This window comes from Acomys minous (assembly GCF_964271855.1).
Source record: "Acomys minous genome assembly, chromosome: 11".
Lineage (NCBI taxonomy): Eukaryota > Metazoa > Chordata > Mammalia > Rodentia > Muridae > Acomys > Acomys minous.
Genome location: NC_140492.1, coordinates 6650091 through 6672107, shown reverse-complemented (window position 1 = coordinate 6672107; position 22017 = coordinate 6650091). Strand labels below are relative to the sequence as shown.

General features: G+C 45.2%; 1 protein-coding gene across 5 annotated transcripts in view; it reads left to right on the top strand.

Annotated features, from left to right (window-relative positions):
• ITSN1 (intersectin 1) overlaps positions 1-22017 on the top strand; it is a 183976-nt gene that overhangs the window by 81144 nt on the left and 80815 nt on the right. For 4 of the 5 annotated variants that reach the window (XM_084801861.1, XM_084801858.1, XM_084801862.1 and 1 more), the window contains exons 9-16: positions 2011-2074; positions 4859-4996; positions 6372-6484; positions 7751-8013; positions 9410-9559; positions 9642-9782; positions 15549-15636; positions 15943-16082. In XM_084801861.1, coding sequence (XP_084657987.1) covers positions 2011-2074; positions 4859-4996; positions 6372-6484; positions 7751-8013; positions 9410-9559; positions 9642-9782; positions 15549-15636; positions 15943-16082 — 1097 coding nt within the window. Of the gene's footprint in view, positions 1-2010; positions 2075-4858; positions 4997-6371; positions 6485-7750; positions 8014-9409; positions 9560-9641; positions 9783-15548; positions 15638-15937; positions 16083-22017 lie in introns of all 5 variants that reach the window. The other variant, XM_084801859.1, reaches the window with a different exon arrangement.

Genomic DNA, 22017 nt, shown 5'->3' with positions numbered 1-22017 from the left:
AGTGTCCTGCAAGTATGACATTGATGCCCTAGTGTGTATGTGTGCTGCCAGATCAAAGCTCAACTTTTTGGCGTTCTGTTAAAATCCTATCTTAGTTGTTGGATATATTTTGATATTCATAGCAAGGCTTGCGGTTTAGAGGTAGTTGTCATCTTCCAGGAGAGGACCGCTAGGCTTCTCCACGGGGAGCAAGGTACTCTTGTCCTCTGTGGAGCTGTCTGCACTGCAGCTTTGCCACTTTATCCTGGAAGCATCTGGTTTCATCCTTAGATGAGTGGGCACAAAAGAGTTTCAGAAGCAGTATTCATAAATGCATGAGCAGTCCAGGCTGGCCTATTGCTCTCATTTCAGAGGAGAAGCAACTTGGTTCACTAATACCAGGCAAAGATGGAATCCAAGCCTCTTGGCATCTGGGTAGGCGCAGTTCTCCACAGTCACTGTGCACCTTTGTGTCTGAAGCGGATGAATACTTAATTCCGTCCTGTAATTCTGACGTGGGGAGAGCTGTAACAAGTATAAAGGATGCTGTTGCAAACTGTCTGAGTCATGTTACAGCCTAAAGAAAATGAGCGGCAAGGCTTCTTCCTTTCAGGGTGCCGGCATAACCTGAGACTCAGCATTAATCGTAAAACTTGTTAAATGCTTAGATACTCCCAGCGCTCCCCGAATGCTTGTATGTTTGCCAAAACAGACTGCTTCCCATTCATAAGAACCCCAAACTGAACGCTGCCTGAATATCCCTGAAGTCTAGTGCGTATTGTGCCATAATCACAATGATGAACCATACAGCAATGAGGATTCTGTTTTAAAGCCACATGTAATCTACTGAGCAGAGCTGGCCAGGCCTAACACAGACACACTCAGCAGTTAGAAGTTGACTCTTTCTGGGAGGCTGTCCACAAGAAGAGACAAAGAGGTGCTCCCGAGGTGCCAGTGAATTCTGTTTGATGGTCAGCTTAGAGAATCATATGTGTTTACATGTGCGCATTAATAATGTGTGCTTTTCTGCGAGTGTGTTATCTGTGAGTAAAAGTTAAAATATTGCCAATCCAGAAATGGTAGCATCACCTGCTGGGTGCTTTGCATGGGTGCTGAGCTCAGTGTTGTAGTTTCTCACAAATGGGTTGTAGATGTGCTCCCGGGGCCCTGGAAATTAGCAAGCTTCTGAGTGAGGAGTCCCTCAGATGAATATATGCCATGCCAGCCACAGGGCCTGCAGCCTCTTGCCTGTTTTCTTCCTCTTTTGTGACATTGGGGCCTCTGCTCCTGGCTGTGCAAGAACAAATCCGCTTATGTGCTTCTCAATAAGGTGACCTTTGGAAACTAATGGAAGTCTGAAATTCATACATGTCATCGCTGTGGCTTTCCACTTCTTGGTCCATGGCATTCCTGGGACTAAGCCTGAGACGGTGCGGCCACTATGACATGTTTGCCTACCCTGACTCTGATCAAGCTCTCAAAATCTGCTGTTACCGTTTTTTATCTCATAGCCAATGCCAGTCCATGCCAGAAGCTAAGATGCTTATTTTTGTGCAACCTTTAACTCATCCTTAACTGTGTGTAGTGAGGCCCATGTAGCAATGGCATTGGAGGGGTTCTCTCCTTCCTCTGAGTCTCTGAATCTTCTCTTAATGTGTGATGATGGTCATGGTAAATCAGCAGGTGGTAGCTGCGGCAGAAGATGTTCAGTAGGTAGCTAGTACGTCTCCATTTATAAATAAATATAAAGCCCAACACACAAAAGAGGGGTAGCCTGGCCGGGACAGCAGTCTGTACTCGAAGCTCGAGTCTTTCGTGGGTCACTCCTCACTGGTCGTCTGTTCACTGAACTTACTGTCCTGTGCTTTCTGTTTCTTCCTTTTGGCCAGAGTGGAAAGCTCCCGGGTTAGGGCATCATGAGTGCAGTGCTGTGACTGCACGGTCACACAGAGCCGGTGTGCAGCCTCTGCACTCCTTCACAGGGAAGGTTTGATGATTCATCTCCGTGTCTTCTCTCTGGTTTCTGCTTAGGTCCCCAGGCAAGAACTATCCTCATGCAATCAAGCTTACCCCAGGCTCAGCTGGCTTCAATATGGTAAGGAAGCGCGAGTCCCTTGCTTGGTATAAAGTAAAAAATGGCTTAGGTGGGTTTTCCTTGTTGGTTTTAGATTGACATTCTTATCTAGAGAGGCTTGGTTTTTACTGAGCCGTGATAATTACGGCTCTTACTACAAGGACAGGGTACAGGGACGGAGAAACCAACACAGTGAGTCCTAAGAACGTAAGGTGTAGCCTAACCATTTTTTATAATGTATTTTTTTTTATGTGCATTGGTGTTTTGCCTGCATGTGTGTCTGTCAGATCTTGGAGTTACAGATAGTTGTGAGCCACCATGTGGTTGCTGGGAATTGAACCTGGGTCCTCTGGAAGAGCAGCTAGTGCTGTTAACCCTTGCCTAACAATTGTTAACACAAGGCCAGATTCTTTTTTCCCAACGACTTCAGGCCAAGCCTCTGTATTGTCTTACCCATAAATATTTGAGTGTATTTCTTTAACTATAACTATAGTGCCAGTAGTTCACCTAAATATTTAAGTAGTCATTCGCTGAATAGTATATTTATTTTCTCTTAAAGATTATTTTATATATATATATATATATATGTTTTGCCTGCATATATGACTGTATACCATCTGCATGGCTGGTGCCCTTGGAGATCAGAAGAGGGCATCGGGTGCCCTGGATCTGGAGTTAGAGATGCATGGGAGCCCAACTCAGTGGTGATGGCAACTGAACCTGGGTCCTCTCAAGAGCAATAAGCACTCTTAACCCTTGAGCCGTCTCTTCAGCTCATTAATTGATGTTTTTAAAAAGTCTCCTTTAATATCTTATCCTTTCTTGTTCTCTATTTGCTCCCCAACTCATCCCAAAACAAACGAGGTGATTTATTGAATAGTTTCTTAATGGCTTGACTTTGTTGTATTCCTCTGGTGTTGTTTAATTTGTTTCTATATTTCCTGTAAGATAATTAGATCTAGAACAAAGCTTTTCATTTTCAGCCCTGTGGCATTTGGGGGCAGGAATTCTTTATTTGGGGCTGCCCTGTGCTTGTACCATCTGTGACCTCTACTCATCAGGTTATTGGTACTGGAAGCCAAACCCACAGTGTCTCCAGGTATTAGCACGTGCCTCGAGGTACTAACTATATCACTCCTGGCTGTAAGCATTGGTCAGCTTTTACTTTGATTTTTTCCCTTTGGGGTAAGACTGCTTTAGTGATGTTACTGGGTGCTCTCCTTGAGAGGCATACAACATCCCTATTAGTGCATGAGGTGACTGCTATCAGCTCTTGCTGAGTGCTGCCCTGCCTGGGCACGGTTTCTTACATTTAAATGCTAACCAAAACTATTTACTTATTTTCTTTTTTGGCGACTGATTTCTCTTTTTTTCTTTCTTTTCTTTTCTTTTTCTCCAAGACAGGGTTTCTCTGTGTAGCTTTGGCTTTCCTGGATGCTCATTGTAGACCAGGCTGGCCTCGAATACACAGAGATCCACCTGCCTCTGCCTCCCGAGTGCTGGGATTACAGGCGCACGCAGCACTGCTTCAGTTGAGACTGATTTCTTAGGAAGCGTGCCTCTTTTTGTTCTATTTGGCTAGCTGCCTGGAGAACATGCCAAGACTTTGTGTTTGGTGCCGGGATTGGTATGGCTCTTGTACCAAGGACCAAGCGTGGCCCACTGGCCCCGCCTCTCCTCCCCTCTGCTGTGTAGTGAGTCTAGCTTTTACTTAGAGCAGGCCAGCTAACAGGTGTTTCCTGCGGTGACAGACCTCTGGAGGTCTGTACACCCAGTGTCCCAGGTCCCTCTGACCCAAACCTAGGAAGTGACATTTGAGGGCCTTGGCTGCCAGTGCATTCGGTTGTTCTTATGCTTTCTGACACTTTTCGTTGATGACTTACTTCCTAGGACATTTGACTCCGCTCTACCAGAATGTTAGCTTTTCCTTCTTCACGCTGAAAACATACTTTCCGTTTTTCAGGCCCTTATTTAGCTAGTTTACGGGGAAAACAAGTTTTAACTACCATTTAGTCTGATCTACCTTGGATGCTGAGAGTGGACCATATAAAGGAGGTGGCGTGTGTGGGTCATTGGCTACCTGTTCCGCAGCAGGGAAAGGAGTGGAAATATTAAATGTGGAGGTTTGGGTGGCCCTGGCTTCTGCATACCACAGTGGTAGCTCTGCAGCTGACCATGCTTGTCAGAAACACACAGGATTGCCCTTCGCAGAGGGCGACTCATGCCCTGTGCAGATTGCACTTTAGTGATGGTGGCCAGGAAACGTCTGAAGACATTTCAGAAAGAGGAGGACTATTTCTCACAAGTGCTGTCATGAATAAATGTGTACTCTCACACATTTATGTAATTCTAATGGTGATTGCTAGAGTGAGGAGGGAGAAATGTCCTTAACTCTAGAGGGGACTGCAGGCTGGAAAGATCATCAAGAGTAAAACTCACTGTGTCAGGCTGGTGGGTCATACAGACCATAACATAATTTTCTGTGTCCCCTTTATTTTGTCAGTCCTTTATAGTGGGTTGAGTTTTCACACTGCAAGAACGTGAGTATAGTCTGTTTAAATGGGCTCACAAGGGCCGAGAAGAGGATGGATGGTCCGTAGTTAGCAGTTGCTGAACACAGTCCCAGCGGTATGGATTGTCTTTGTTTATCCTTCCAGTAGTCTGAAATAGCACTGGTTCTACAACTGGCACACAGGAAGATTCTTTTGGCTTAAGATCAGAGTAAGGAAATAGAAGTTACAAATAACTGGTGAGTGGTAGGACGTGTGCATCCTGTGAACTGGAGTGTGGGTTTTGTTGTGTTAGGAATCTCTCTGACATTGATCAAGATGGGAAACTCACAGCAGAAGAATTCATCCTGGCCATGCACCTAATCGATGTGGCCATGTCTGGTCAGCCCCTGCCGCCTGTCCTGCCTCCAGAGTACATCCCTCCTTCCTTTAGGTAAGTCACATGGGTTCTTGAAAGAATTCGCATGGATTCCAGACTTGGCTCTGTCTCCTTTCCTGGCATGAAGATCAACTATCCATGAGTTTTGAAGAGTTTATCTTAGTTCAGTGTTGAGCCTGCTCCCACTTTGCTCTCCAGAGCACTGATGTATGTACTTCAACAGTAAAAGCAAGTGCAAGACCAAGGCTGTTCATGTCTGTGCCCTCCTACTATCAAAGCTCACTAGAATTGTAAGCACACAATGAAAGAGGACCTGGGTGAGGAGGCAGGCAGGAAGTCAGAGATCACACCTGTGAGTCACACATACTCAAGAAGTAACAAAAATGATGTAGAAATTTGTAGTCAGAAAGATAATTTTTTAAAATGATCCTGGAGTAAGCAGACTCAGGAGAGTGTCCCCAAGATCTAGTCAGGAGAAGCCTGCGGTGACTGACACCCCACACGCACCTGCAGTGTATGAGCACACCATCACAGAAGGTTCCTTTACTCCACAAAAGACAACTAGGATCTGATATTCGAAGTCCTCAGGTGAGACTTGGGCACAGTCTCTGTAAAATGAAGAGCCAGAGAGCCATCAGTATCTGCTGCCGTGCGCTACGGGGAGCAAAATGGAACTCCTCAGGTAGGAAGCAACAGGCAGCAAAACCTCAGTCTCCACAACCACTGTGAACATAATGAGATGGTGTTTAAAAGCTTGCAGGATCTCATTGTCTATCCACAACTCATGACTGTAGATCAGGCTGGCCTTGAGCTCTTAGATATCTGTCTGCCTCTGCCTTCTAAGTGCTGGGATTAAAGTTGTGTGCCACCACAGCCAGCTGAAGGATTGTTTTAAACACAAGGTTAAGGGTTTAATGCGACACTTATTAATAAAGGAGTTGCTTTGTTTTTAAAATCATGAATGTATTTTGTGTTTAGGAGGGACTGAACAGAGTCTGTAGTGGGCAAAGCGCTCATCCAGTTAGCTGCACTGTTGCCTGCCTTGAGGAAGCTGAGAGTTACTCCAGGGTAATGGTAATAGCCACCAGCACTTACCGAGTGGTGACAAAACCAGCCCTCGGGGGTTGTTCTAACTCCTGTAGCAGTTCTAAATGTTTCTGTGGTTTTGGGGAGCACGGTGGTTTGCAGAGTGCTGGGGATCAAACCCAGGATCCTGCACATGCAATCATGTGCCCCTTCTGAGCTACATCTCCAGAGCCCACATTTGGAGCAGCATGGCATCTGATGACACTTAATTCCCCATTTAAAATACTTTGTAAGAAGAGAAAACCCACCCTTTACCTTCTTGCTGTGACTAAAGCCTGCTCTCCGCCCATAGCTGCCGCAGTGCCGCCACAGCCTATGTGATGCTCTTCCTTTCTCCCTGCAGAAGAGTTCGCTCCGGCAGCGGGATGTCCGTCGTAAGCTCTTCGTCTGTGGATCAGAGACTGCCCGAGGAGCCGGCGTCAGAGGATGAGCAGCAGTTAGAAAAGAAGCTGCCTGGTGAGCGGCCCCTGAAGCCACTAGCTGAGGGAGAACTCTAGCACCGGACAGCAGAGGTGGAGATGGGTGCGCTTAGTTTCTGACACTGCCGATGCTGCAGCTGCACGGAGGCAGGAGCAGGCGCTGTTGGGATTGCTGTTGAGGATGTTCTGTACTGTGCATGCACCTTTATTCCACCGTCTAATGGGAGTCTGATTACCCACTGTGAAACAAAGCTTCTGTGGATGTTATTGGAATTGAGATCACTGAGCTTTGCTGTTGAGGTGGAATCTTGGTATCACCAATGCAGTGGTAGAGTCACCTGTTGGTATTTTATTTTGCTGGCCTAGAATTGGAGACATGTAAACAGAAGGAACATATTTTAATTTAATGTGAACTGATTTTTAAGTAACCCTCAGTTTCAGTGGTAAATCTGTGGTGTTACTCAGGCTGAGACGACGTGGTTCTGAATTATTAATGAGATGGCGATGACACTAAGAAGCGGCTGAAGTTTATTAATAAGTCTCTGTCTTTGCCTGGGTCACTTGGCTGCATTTCTAGTATTCCCCACTTGATTGATTGGCTGAGGCACTCACACTTTCAGCTGATTAAATTGCTTTCCATTTATGTTCACTGATAAAAGACTTGCTGTAAATGATCTATGAGCAAGGCTGTGTGTGAAGTGGGAAGTTAAATATTACTATGATTATACTCTCAGGAATACTATATATGGGGGCGGGGGGTGGCTCGTTTTCTGAGACGTAAGGGTCTTGGCACGTGGCTCAAGCTAGCCTGGATCACATGGCAGTCCTCCTACCTGAGTCTCGTGCTTGCTGGGATTACAGGTGTGTGCCATCACATTAAGGCATCCAGAGAAACAAATCGCTAAGCAGCGGCCCAGAGACTAGAGAGTGTGTGCGTGCTCAGGCCTACCTGTGGCTGGCCGAGAAAGCAAGCAGTGTGGGACCACGTCTCCACAGAATGAGCTAGGGTTCAGTGGCCTTACAGATGAGTCATTACTACGTGTGTAAGACTGTCACGTTCTGGTAATGGTGGAAATGACTCGCCATTGTCAAATAAATACAGTTCTTAGATTTGGGGTTCTTTTTCTGTTGGCAGTAAACATTTGTTTAGGACTTTAAACAAGAAAGGCACCATCAGGGTATTTTTTTGCTTTGCATCATGGGGACCTTGGGCAGTTCTGGGTTGGTTTGTGTTGTAAGTGTGCACCTGAGCTTTTCTCCGGAAGCGGTTTTTTTCATCATGGACGTGTTCTTTGTTGTAAAGTGACGTTTGAGGATAAGAAGCGGGAGAACTTTGAGCGAGGCAGCCTGGAGCTAGAGAAGCGCAGGCAGGCCCTGCTGGAGCAGCAGCGCAAGGAGCAGGAGCGCCTGGCCCAGCTGGAGCGCGCTGAGCAGGAGAGGAAAGAGCGGGAGCGCCAGGAGCAGGAGCGCAAGCGGCAGCTAGAGCTGGAGAAGCAGCTGGAGAAGCAGCGGGAGCTGGAGCGGCAGAGAGAGGAGGAGCGAAGGAAGGAGATCGAGAGGCGAGAGGTGAGCTGCTGAGCGCACCCCTGCCACGGGGTCGGAGTTCAGGCTCACTGTTGTGCCTGCTGTGAGTTTCAGCACATCCTGAGTTGCTCAGGCATCACCACCGTCTAGTCCAGAACATCCCAGGACCCCGTGAGCACCTGTTCCCTGTCCACTCTTCGTCTGTTGCCTGCAAGAGTTAATTGCTAACTTATGTACTGTCTTTATCTGCTTGACCTATAGGACCTGGATAGGGGAAGCTGTTCCTTGGCTTTCTTGTTTGAGTACATTGCTGCAAAAGTGATGCCATCATTCTCCCATGGGAACCAAATATAAAGACAACTTTTCCCTTATTACAATATTTTGTTTTCATTTTCTAGTTATTGCTTTAGAAAAGAGTATGTAGTCGTTAGCAGCTTGGTGTCCAAGCAGATATGTACAGATACTAACAGGATTGTATGGTCATTTATTTGGTGCTGGAGATTGAACACAGCAGTGCTAAGCACGCATTGACAACACTAGTCCCTGGGGTTTCTATAGCTGTGGGGAAAAAATGACCAAAAAGAAGAGGAAGGAGTTTACTTAGTTTACACTTCCACATGGCTGTTCATTACCAAAGGAAGTCAGGACAGGAACTCAAACAAAGCAGGAACCTGGAGGCAGGAGCTAATGCAGAGGCCATGGAGCGGGGGCGGCTTACTGGCTTGCTCAGCCTTTCTTATAGAACCCAGGAGCACCAGCCCAGGCATGACTCCACCCACAATAGGCTGGGCCCTCCCCACAGTGATCAGTAAGTGAGAAAATGCCTCACAGCTGGATCTCATGGAGGCATTTCCTCAGCTGAGGCTCCTTCCTCTCTGATGACTCTAGCTTGTGTCAAGTTAACACACAAACCACTCAGTACAGATATGTTTAGAGTGTTCCTGATGTGAAAATCTGGATCCAGAATTCAGATCCAAATTTCCACTCAAACAGTTAGAGTTGGGATTTTCCCATTAGGGGTGGTTAACCAGTGAGGCCCATACAGACACTCAGGGATGGTCCCCGTCATCGTCTGGACAAGGGACATTCAACTTACATGAAGCAACCTCTCTTTCAACACAAGAAAATCAAGTTTATTTTTGTCCTTCCTTGAGGATTTTATTTTGATTTTACTAGATATGAAAAATGCCCTTCCTCCTTGAGTCTGTAAACCAGGACACGGTCACTTAGTCCATTGTGCATCTGGGAGGCATGAGGAATGGGGCTCCAGAGTGGAAGGGCTCTGGCCGGCCTCACCTGCGTAGTCAGAGCCCCGAGTTATGTGAGCTCTGACAGCGTATGATGTTTCACCTTTAGAGGAACGGGCTTTCTAGACATCTTAAAAAGGAGCCTTGCATGGTGTTAGCAGTAAGAAATGAACAGGTGTCTGTAACTACAGGCCGCAAAACGGGAGCTTGAACGGCAGCGACAGCTTGAGTGGGAGCGGAACCGGAGACAAGAGCTGCTGAACCAGAGGAACAAAGAGCAGGAGGGCATCGTGGTCCTCAAGGCGAGGAGGAAGACGCTGGAGTTTGAGTTAGAGGCTCTGGTGAGTGCGACTGCTTTAGGCTCAGCGCAGAGCTGGGGACACTGGACATCACGCTCACCTCTGTTATTTCCATTTATTGAAGAACGACAAAAAGCATCAACTGGAAGGGAAACTTCAAGATATCAGGTGTCGACTGACAACCCAAAGGCAGGAAATTGAGAGCACAAACAAGTCTAGAGAGCTGAGAATTGCCGAAATCACCCACCTACAGCAGCAGTTGCAGGTGGGTCCTGCGCCGTATGCTACAGATGTTCACCACCTACCATTCCTTAGGCTCTGGGGGTGGGCAGAGAGGAAACAGACAGAATGCACCCCTGCCCAACAAACAGCTTTCCAGTAAACTCCCAGCGGCACCTGTGGGCCCAGGGGCTGCAGCCATGAACACCCGAGAACATTTTACCTTTTGGGAACTGTTCTCCTTAGGGTGGCAGTCGCTAGCCACTTAAGGATGTAAGCGGTCATTTTTTCCTCTCCTATAGCGCTTAGGATCAGATCTGTTTAAAATCTCAGGTTTTCTCTCTTTGATTTTAGAATATTTATATATGTGTAACGGATATCTTAGGGGACAGAGCCCACTCTAGACATGAAGTTCATGCCTTCCATGAGTAACTGGAAAATAGTTTTGTGTTCTTTTTAGTGCGTCTGTATTGTAATGATCAGGTCAGGTGTTGAATTCCCCACTAGAGGCTTCATGCCAATCTTCAAGGATTTCAGACTGTAGAGTTTAGGCGGCAGGGTCTCAGCTTGGCTCCGTGAGAACATGGAAAGTATCATAGAGACTGAGTGGGAGAGGGGAGGAGGAAAACATGTCCGTCCAAGTGGGCTACCGTGGGCAGTTGTTCTGTGAGGGTGACACTTGAGCGAAGATCTGGAAGTGATGAAGGCCTGAACTCCAGGGATGTCTGGGGAGTAAGCTCAAGGTCAGGGAAGGGCAGTGTCTACCCTGAGATTGGCCCATGCCATCGGAGGCCAGATACAGCACCAAGACCACTGGGTGAAGCAGAAGACCAGTGGGGCCAGGTCACAAAGGACCTGTTGTCTGTTAGTGGGATTGGCTTTACTTTGATAATTATAGTAAGTTAATGGGCATAGGTCTGTAGGGTGCCAGTGTAGAAGGCTAGGTGCCTGTCCAAAGCTGTGAGTTATCACTTGCCTTCCCATCAAATGCTGAGCTACAGGGACATGAAGGGCTGCTGGTGTTGCCTAGGTTTCCCATCCCATGAGACACTTGTGTGTCAGGCTTTTCCTCTCAGCATGTTGGCTGAGTGAAGAGGAGGGTTCCTTTTTACCCCTAGGTAGTATTCCACCATTTATTTACCTAGTTTCAGAATTTAAAAAGTTTTACATTTTTCTTTATTATGTAGGGGACAGTGTGCGTAGAGGTGAAAGATAGTTTGAGTGTGTTGCTTTCTCTCTCACCATGTGGGTTCAGGCTGTCAGGCTCTCAGGTCTCCACACTGAACCGTCATGCTAGCTCCAGCTTGGGGTTTCCTGTGAGTAAAAGTGCACTGAGAATTCATGTGCAAGTCTTGTGTGGGAACATGTTGTGTTGGCCACCGTTTCAGTGTGAATTGCTCTTCCTGAGTCTTCCTGAGCAGCTGTGAGCAGTGTTTGCAGACTTGCTCTCTGACCAGCACTTAGGTGAGTGGTGTGGTGTTCCTCATCCTCACTGCGGTTGTTAATCTGAACATCACCACTTCTGGTGGGACATGGCACCGCGACTTTACCTTGCACCTCTCTCATTCTAATGCTGCTGTGTGCCTCTTGGGCTGTTCATTGCCGTGTGTCTTTTGGGTGTTTTGTTGTCCATTTTTATTGGAGTGAAGAATGTTGAGTTCCTTGCATTTTTTTTTTTTTTAACCAGCAAGCCATCTGTCAGACAACTTGTTTTGCTGAAATATGGTATTTTCAGCCACCCCAGCCCTAGCTTTCACTCAGTCTTTTGTTTGTTGTGTTTTAGCTGGTTGGTTTTTGAGGCAGGATCTTGCCATGTATCCCTGGCTGGTCTGAAACTCTGTAGGCAAGTACTGGTTCACAGACATGTGCCAAACGCCCCACTTGCTTATCACCCTGTGGTATTTTTCTAGAAGGCAGATGTTTCACTTTTGATAAGGTTCAGTCTGCTAGTTTTTCCTTTGCTTCTAAGAAATCCTTGACTCCCGACTCTGTGCCTCTTTGGAGCTGTTTCTTGTGGTTGGTTCCAAATCCACTTCAAGTTGGTTGTTAGATGCAGGGTCAGATAGATGCCTAGCACTGTTTCCATGGGGGTTCCTGGGTAGCTACTGAAGGTTAATTGAAGTCTATCCTGGATTGCGTTCCTTGTTCTGTCTGTCCTTTCTCCCAATCTGTTGATAATTATGGCTGTCAGTAGTGTAAATTATCTGTTACTATCTCCCCTCCTCTCTTTTCCTTTTCTTTAATGTCTATTCTTAGTCCTTTACATTTCCAAATGAATTATAGGAACAGTTTGTTGGGTTTTGTTTTTAATTTTTTTTAAAACAGAATTTTGTTGGAATTTCATTGCATTAATAGATTTGTCATGGCCTCGTCTTTGTGTCATTGCATATTTCAGCAGTATTTTTCTTTTTAAGTTTCAGTGTACATGTGTTTTCTGTAAGAGTTTTCTTTTCTAGTCTTGTATCGTCTGTGTTTCTCTTTTTTCTTTTGTTTTTGATCTTACCGCATTGAACAGGACTTGCAGTGCTGTGTTGTATACCGCGCGCGTGTGTGTGTTATTTTCTTTCTGTATTTATGTTATATATAGAAGTGAGGGCTTGTTGTGGGCCTTCATCATGGGTGGGTGGCTAGTTGGGCCCTAGTTTTATTCAGCATCTATGGAGGTGACTGAGGTTTTCCCTCTATTTTGTTAATAAGGTGATTCATAGTGATTGAATTTTGGACATCAAACTGGAGGTCCATCCCTGAGAGCAAGCCCACTTAGTCATAGTGTTTAATTTATGAACTTTTTTTTATTAGATTCTATTTGCTATTGTTTTATTAGGGGTTTCTCATCTATATTTATGGGGATATTGATTTGTAGTTTTCTTGTAAATGTCCTTGTCTAGTTTTGGTATCAGGTTCTACAGGCCTCAGAACATAACTTGGTACTTACTGTTCTTCTTCCTACACACTCTGAAAATGCTGATGTTGAGCCATTTTGGTGACATAGTAAAGGCTCTGGGGTTTCTGTGTTCCAAGGTTTTTTAATTGAAAATTGTATTCAAGCTGGGCAGTGGTGTAGGCCTTTAATCCCAGACTAGGGAGGCAGAGGCCAGCGATTCTCTGAGTTCAAGGCCAGCCTGGTCTACAGAGCAAGTTCCAGGATAGTTGAGTGATAAAGCTATTTGGAACTTTCTGTTTCTTCTTGGCCTTTTTTCCTGATGGCCACCATTGGCATTGACTTTCTCACTGGCTCTGCTTCTTCCTCCACCTCCCTCCTCCTCTTACTGCTCTCTTGTGCCTTTCTTGACCACCTATCATGAAGCTTATTGGTTTTATTGATATATTTCTTTTTTGTTGTTGTTGGTTTGGTTTGGTTTTTGTTTTGAGAGAGGATTTTCTTGTGTAATCCTGGCTATCCTGGAACACGTTATGTAGACCAGGCTGGCCTCAAACTCAGAGATCTGCCTGTCTCTGCCTCCTACGTGCTGGGATTAAAGGTGTGCAACACCACCTAGGGCATTTTTTATATTTTTCAAACAAGCTCATTTCTATATTGATTTTTTTTTCCTGTGATGTGTTTTTGTTATATTCCACCAACTTAAGTGCTTGCTTTATTATTTCCCTTCCATTTACTTATTTGAGGTTTAGATAATTTAGGCCTTAATTTGTTTCTGATTTAAATATTTCGGATTATAAATGTCATTGCCACGGCCACAGCAATATTCTGTGAGGTTTTAGATATTATGTTTTCATTTATTTATTTTGTCATTTCTTTGATGGGCTAAGTGAACTTTCACTGTTTGGTTTCTGAGTACTTATTTGTTTCTTTGTTACTTATGTTATCTGAAAGAATATTTTCTGTCATTTTAGTCCTTTTAAGTATATTGTGACTTTGGACCAAGTATAATCTTGTGAATGTCCCATGAAAAATACATGCTGTGTTTCAGTTTGGTGGTGTGTCCTGTAAGCCAGTTAGAACAAGTGATTAGAGTTCCAGCTTCCTTGCTGATTTTGTGCCTTTTTGTCGTAGAAGTGTTGGGTCAAAAGCAGGGTCATGAGCCATTCTGGGCAAGCACACTGCTGAGTTGCCGCCCTCACCCTCTGACTGCTGCTGTCACTCAGGTTGTGTTCCTGTGCGTCCCTTTCCCTTCTGTCAGTTGCTGTTTCAAGTGCTTGAGATGTGGGGCCAGTGTGAATAACCAGTGTGAGAAGTTCGTGGTCAGAAATGGTTTCCAAATATTAAAAACTATGCTCACTTTTTTAAAAGTATGTTCTTTATTTTAGCTCCTTTTATTTGCCTGTCTGTCTGTCTGTCTGTCTGTCTATCTATCTTATTTATTTTGATATGGAGGTCTCACTCTATAGCCTTAGTTGGCCTTGTACTCGCTCAAGGAGATCCACTTGACTAGTGCTGGGACTGAAGGTGTATGCCACCACACCCTGCCCTTGTAGCTTTTTAAAAGTATTATTGTTGTTGTTGTTGTTGTTATTATTAACTATTACTGAGAAATCATAAAATATTACCCAAGGTTATTTAGGGTAAAGATCATATGCTCAATAAGGCATTATTGTGACTGAATGTTTTATGACTGAGCACATTTATTACCAAACACAGTGGGGGTTGTGGCCTGATGGGGGTTGGTTAGAGGCCTTGGAACAACTTGAGTGGGCTTTGCTTTCCGGGACAAAGATCTGCTGTGCATTTGTTTTGTGAAAGTCTGCAGTGGGTTACTCATGCCTAAGAGGTCTCTAAATTCTCTCTTGAGTTAACCTCCTACCATGCAGGCTAGAACACAGTTCATTCTGCAGGCACCAGTATGTGTCTGCAGGTGGGTCCTGAGAGACTGGTCCTGAGCCTCTGCAGGAAATTCTTAATGTGAGGCATTTTAGTTTCTCACAGAGTTACCCACTTTTATGTATGAAAATAAGAAAATGATAATAAGATAAGATAATAAGGTACCAGATGCCAGGTATTATGTTATAGAAGAGTTTATTAAATGAGCATGGGGAGAGAAGGAAAGGGGAGAGGGTACCCCAGAGAGAGAGACAGAGGAAGAGAGGGGAAAGAGATGGGGTAGAGAGAGTGCCCTTTATATAGTCCTGGGCAGGGCCACACACACCCCCATGGCAGGTAAGCAATGACATCACAGGTAGGCAGACTAAAGCAGAATCCTAACACCTACTCCCAGCCCTGCCCTGCCCTGCATGGTAAAAATAAATGTCAAGTAAAGCAGCAAGGCTGCCAGTTTACTAAAGTGACTACAAGATCATTTCAGCTGAAATGAAACAGATACTGTGCTTGGCATGTTACCCATTGAAACTCCAAATAGCCTTCCTTATTCGGTGTGATTTTAGCTTTTTTTATATGCCAATTAAAAAAACAAACAGGAAAAAAAAGAGCTTGGTTCAGGACTCTTATGTTTAAAATTCCTATGAGAAGGAAAAACGTGGGTGGCATCCAGGACTCTAGTTGTGACAGCTGTCCTCCTGAGTCCTGGGTCCAGCCTCAGGTGTGCAGTCAGCCTCAGCTCAGTGCTGGTGAATGCCAGCGCTCAGATCACAGTAATGGGCTGACTCTCCTGCACACTACAGCCAGGTCCTGGCCTCTGTTCTGGGTCTCCACACAAAAGAGAGCTTGAGTTTTGTTCAGACCCACTTGAATTGCATTTTTTTAAAGCTTATAAATACCCAGTGTGTCAGCAACGACGTAAGCAGAACCGAAGGAGCTGTGTCTGTCTTAACTTCATCCTAGGGGAAAGCATTGGCGAGAACGGGGGTGTCTAGGGACACTGGTGTCACTCAGTTGCCGTTTCCTTCCCTCTCCCAGGAATCTCAGCAAATGCTTGGAAGACTTATTCCAGAAAAACAGATACTCAATGACCAACTAAAGCAAGTCCAGCAGAACAGCTTGCATAGTAGGTGTCTTATTTATTTGTATGTTTTGTTTGTTCTTTTGTGGGGATGGAGGTGGGGGGTGGGGGCAGGGGGTGGGGGTTCACTCTAAGGACCAGGCTTGCCTCACAGCAGCTCTGCCTGCCTCAGCTTCCTTGGATACTGACAGTGATTGAGCCCAGGGCTTCCACGTGCTCTGCATTTGTTGTTCTTTGAGTAGTGCTCCTCCCCACCCGCCACCAGCAAGAACTCCCTCAGTGACCTGAAGGTAGAACATCTTCCTCACTGCTAGCTAAACTTTTCCTGTCTTGTATGCTCTTCTGGACTAGGAGATTCGCTCCTTACCCTCAAAAGAGCCTTGGAAGCAAAAGAGCTGGCCCGGCAGCAGCTTCGAGAGCAGCTGGACGAGGTGGAGAGAGAGACCAGGTCAAAGCTGCAGGAGATTGATGTTTTCAACAACCAGCTGAAGGTGACTCCTGCGTGCTGTGTGTGCTACCCGGTGACTCTCAGGCAGGGAGGTTTGTTGCCGTGGTCCAGGCCTTCTACACATGTCATCATGGCCCCTCACTTGTACATCTTTGATGTCTGTAAGTTAGGGCTGTGTGACTGGCCCTGCTCCACGTCACAACTGTACACAGCTGTTTAGATAACCACATCCAAAAACAAGGCCCTAAAGTACTCCCTCTGTGTTGATGATTGCTCCGTTTTGAAGCTGAGATTTTTCTGCCACTCCTTTAAGATTATGCTTAAAAGTGTAGACCTGTTGTGTCTCCTTTCATTTTTAAATGCCTTTTAACTTTACTGTTTAGTGGGGTCATTGCTGTTGTCTCTGACACAGCTGTCGATGGCTTTGTCGCACTGCACAGTCACTCAGGGAAGTCTCTCTCTCTCTCTCTCTCTCACACACACACACACACACAGCCTCTTTATGGTATGGTGTTTTATTCTCGTAGCAATGTTAACTCAAGTGGGGCAGTAGTGGCACATGCCTTTAGTCCCAGCACTTGGAAGGCGGAGGCAGGTGAGTCTTGGGGTGTTCGAGGCCAGCTAGTCTACATTGGAGTTCTAGGATAACCAGGGCTACATAATGAGACCCTTTCTCCAAAACAAAGCAATAAGATGAAATAAAAAGTTAACTCAAACTAAAACCAGGATAGAAAAATCCATTTCTTACAAAAATAATTATTATATTATTTTAGATTTAGGTAGATTTTTGTGTTCTTATCAGAAATTGGATATTATTCTCCTCCCCTCCCCAAATACTTGCTTTAGTTTTCTAACCTTAAAAGTCTTTATACTTTACTATGTATGGCCCATTTAGCTTCTGATACTAAGAAATAAAATTCCTTTACCACTAAAAGAGAATTTTAATTTAGAAAGCATATTTTAGATTTTTTGTTGTTGCCCTCTGGGTTGAGAGCTCATGCCAGATTGTCTAGACGCCCAGTTAAAGTATTCGTGCAGTTCTCTGAGATTCGGGTAATGAACTTTCTCAGTTGTACAATTCCAGGAAAGTGCTTGACCTTAGAGGAATACTGTTTAGCTAACCTAGTGGTTTTCTTCACATTACTTTTGTGTTTACCGTGTGTGTGTGTGTGTGTGTGTGTGTGTGTGTGTGTGTGTGTGTGTGTATGTGTGTGTACATGCATACACTACCTATGTTCTGTATTTGAACACATGTGTGGCATATCAGTATTGGAGGTGCATCTGTGAGTTCTCGATGCCCAGTACAATAGAAAAAGTTCACATTTGCTCTCATTATATATAGCTTACCACTGTCTTAAGCAAAAATAATTTAACATTTAAACGATTCTACAATGTTTTCAAGTAGCTTCTAGGAATATAAGCCATTGAGTATATAGCTTCGCCTGAACACAGAAGAAGCACAGTTTTTTGCCTTAATGATTACTTTTCTAGAAGTTTGGCCTAAGACAAGGTTCAGATGTAGGAAAAGATGCTCAGATTTGTGGATCCAGTGGCGTTAGTGCCCACTGCTAAAGAGAGCAACTCAGATGGACTGAGTGGTCTCAGGACTGCCTAGTGTTTGAGTGCCACCTGTAGTGTCAGAGGTTCTAATACAAAGGCTAATTTTAGCTTCCCCCACACACCGGCCCAACCCCAAATATGCCTATTTTGAAATTATAACATTTCTTGCTGCCTTTTTAATTCTTATTTTGGTTTCTTAGTAACTGTAAAGTTCATATGGCAAATGAAAAACTGCTGTGCTCATATCTTAGCACCCACTTGCAGAGTCCAGTGAGGGTGTCATTGATGAGGGTTGTTGCTTCAGAAACTCCTCTGAACCTGCAGAAACCAAAGCAGAAACGTCGTTAAGAGTCAAGGCGAGACTGAGTTAGCATTCGGTTTCCTGTGCTCTCCTGCTGTTCTTTCATTTTGGCCACACAGGGAAACACGAAGCATGTTTCCCTGTCTGTAGAGCATATGCTCAGTAGCAACCATAGCTTCTCCAGGGATTAGAGCAGAAGGAGCCTCAGTGTTTCCCTGAGCCCCTTTCCATACAGCAGAGCTTCCGGAGCACCTGCGCAGTGGAGAGACATTGACTGTCTTGTCCAGTCAACCCACAGGTGCAGCGTGCTGTGCATCTGCTATATTCTCAACCTTTCTTCTGCAAAGGGACCCTAGGCAGTCAGTTAGGGTTTAGCAGGTGTATTCCATGTTCATGGTGGCTATGCATTCACAGGCAAGAAGGGGAACTTTCTGCCAAAGCTTTGAGGCAGTGAGTTGCCAGGACACTAAATCCATGTGACACAGTTGACTCGCAAGTGAGAACACTGCCTGCGGTTAGTGACTGGCTTAGGCCTAATCGTAAAGTGTAAGACAGCGCATTTGAGGGTATAAAGGGATTTAGTTTTATGATTGAGAAAGTAAAGACTAAGGATGTTATTTTTCCTTTTTATAAACAAATAACAAGTAACATAACCACAAAATTTTATTCTTTCCTCTAGAATGTCTACTTCAAATTCATACTTCCTCTGAAGATTTTCCCCCTTTTCTTTATTTTAGCAAGGATTACATTTCTATCTTCTCAAAGCAATGGTGGAAATTCTCAAGTTTTTATTTAAAATGAGAAAACTTTATTACTGTAGGCAGATTAGCAGGCCTCTGTTTTATATTGGAACCAGAGTATTGAAACTGCAAAGCAATAGCTCAGTGGTATAGCATTTGCCGAGCACACATGGGTTCAAGCCCCACTGCAAAATAGATGAATAATAAGTAAATTAGCATACATGGAATTGCAGTACAGCTGGTAACTTCATATTTAACACATGACCTCAAATCCTCGCCCTTTACATTTCATACAGCTTTCTTAAAAGTGAAGAGCTCCTTCTTTCCTTTCACAAAAGGCTGTTTTCCATGCATTTAAATAGATTCCTTATCAGTATATGGTGTTTATATACTCCAAAGACTATCTATCCAGAGATGGAGATGACTAGCCCAGTGGTAGCATGCACAAGGTGTGGCTCACCCCTGTATCCACACAGCCCCCACAAAACTCTCAACATGGTTAGTTCTACGTGGCCCCGAGCTGAGAATCTCACCATAGCAGTTAGACTTTGCTGTCCTTTTATAAAGGAGTCGGGGAGGCAGAAGCACAACCCCTTTCTGTGCTGGGGATTCCTGGTTTGACACGCCTAAATTCAAGACTCAAAAGATTTGATGGAAACTAAAAATTAGCCTCTGGATGGTCAGATGAACCATCTAACCAGTACACTAGCCAGGAGCAGATTTTGATAGTGTTGCCACCAAATCAATCTCTCTCTCTCTCTCTCTCTCTCTCTCTCTCTCTCTCTCTCTCTCTCTCTCTCTCTCCCCTCCCCTCTCTGTCCCTCTCTCTCTCTCCCTTTCTCCCACTCTGTTTTTTGTTTGCTAGTTAGTTTATTTTTTGAGACAGGGTCTCCTTGTATAGCCCTGATTGTCCTAGCATTCACTCTGTCCTGCCTTTGCCTCTGGAGTGCTGAGATTAAATTCATGAGCCACCATGCCCAGATGAATCACCACTATTTATCTATTTATCATTTTACAGGAAATCAGGTTTTGGCTTTTTTAGACAAGCTGTGATGTCTGAAGGGCACGTAGGGACATGGGTATGGTTACTAGGTCTCTTCAACTTACTGTGCTGAGAGATACAGAGTTGTGGTTCTGAAAAGAGTCAGATGACACTGCACAGAAGCTTCCCTGGGACCCCGCGTCCTTGGCAATATTAGTAGCTACTGAAATAGTCCAGTATCTTAACCATAATATTGAGTAGTCGCATAAAACATGCCTCACAGTTTATAAACTTTACTGTGTGCCAGATACAGAGAATCCAACACCCAAGGAGGTGAGGCTTTGTGTCTCCCGCTCAGAAGGGAGTCCTCATTGGCTCCTGCCTGGTGCCTTTGTGCTCCTGGACACATCCTAAGACTTGAGCATGTGAAGATTTCTTCTTCCTGGCAGTGGCAGTGGGGAGGCAGTGCCTGAAGGTCTCCGTGTCCCACTCAGGTCTCTCTCAGACGCAGAACGATGACCATCGCCAGCTCTGTGCCTCAGTGTCCACTCCAGATGAGTGTCCCGGCTCTCAGATAGTGCTACCAGGAAGTGCTGCTGCACCCTGCTAATGCTGATGATCAGGGGTACTTACTCTTTCCTCCCAGCAGGTTGGTTGTGAGGAGGTGTGAGTGACTGTCATGAGCTGGACAAGGAAGGTATTGTGGTCTCTTTACAACCAACACTTGAAGTCATTACAGAAATGTAAAGGAGGTGGTTATGATGTCTCTGATTTCCAGCAGGTATAGGCAGTGTTAGGTTTGCTATATTATGCTGAAAGTGGGCAGCACTTTTTTTCTTAGTGAAATCTGAGTACTTAGGGAGGATTCAGAATTTATCATCGTGGTCCGTAATATGCTCAGGAAATTCAGCTTCTTACATTAAATGCAGGGTCATCAGCGATTCTGTCCATGGTGATGGTTGGAAACTGAATGGACAGTGAAGTGAGAGTGCCAGTCATGGTAACTAGGCTGCTTGCTTAACTAAGGCCTTTATGCTCTTGGTTTCAGACACTGGCTTTCATGGCAGGCTCATTCTTTGTGGAGGCAGTGAAAGGCAGAATGTTAGCAGCAAGGGGAGAACAGAAACGGCTGGAGAAAGAGCCACAGAGCAGAATGAGAAGTCAGGACAGATGCATGCGGAGGGGACAGTGATGGGAAGAAAAGACCCAGAAAGAGGAGCTGGCAAGACAGCAGGAGACGGCGCACATGGCGGCGGTGCCTCCATGACGGACAGACGTCCGTCTGCTTCAAGTTTGCCATCTCACTGCCCCACATGAGGTTTTATTCTTACATGTCCTCTGGAAAAGGCCACTTCTGGCCAGAAACAATAAAATACTTTAACTTACTCTTGTGATTGTGGAAATGTCATATAGATTCCTTGAATGTGAACCAATTATTAGACTATTTTCAGAAGCAGACAGCAGGCGCTACATATTAGATCTCATGTCACACTGGTGGGCCAATTTGGTTGGTTGAGGTTTTTTTTTTTGTTTTTTTGTTTTGTTTTGTTTTTTTAAGGTAAAGTGTGAGCTTTTTCTGTGTAAGGTTGAAAAAGATTTAATAAAAGTTTATCAGAGAAAAGGACAAGGACAGCCTCCTGGGAAGTTTATTTTTCCCCTCTGTATCATCTGCCCAACAACTTTATGCTTTAGAGACGGCATGCTTCTACTGTGGTGGCACGTTCCTATTATGGCAGCACGTTCCTACTGTGGTGGCATGCTCCTACTGTGGTGGCATGCTCCTACTGTGGTGGCATGCTCCTACTATGGTGACATGCTCCTACTATGGTGGCATGCTCCTACTGTGGTGACATGCTCCTACTGTGGTTGCATGCTCCTACTATGGTGGCATGCTCCTACTGTGGTGGCATGCTCCTACTGTGGTGGCATGCTCCTACTGTGGTGGCATGCTCCTACTATGGTGACATGCTCCTACTGTGGTGGCATGCTCCTACTGTGGTGACTGCTCCTACTGTGGTGACATGCTCCTACTGTGGTTGCATGCTCCTACTATGGTAGCATGCTCCTACTGTGGTGGCATGCTCCTACTGTGGTGGCATGCTCCTACTGTGGTGACATGCTCCTACTGTGGTGACATGCTCCTACTATGGTGGCATGCTCCTACTGTGGTGACATGCTCCTTGTGTGTACAGCTAAGACAATTAGTAGGGGGGCTAAGATTTTCAGGAGAAACTAGAGTCAGTTCTCTCTCTATGGAAACAGCAGATTATGCCCAGCTTCCTGGGGGATGGTTGCTGGGGTCAGACGCCACCCACACCGCCTGGCAGCTTGATGTGGGGAATAGTACTGGCTACTTAATGAGTGTTAGCTTTCATTTGGAAGGAATGTTTTGAAC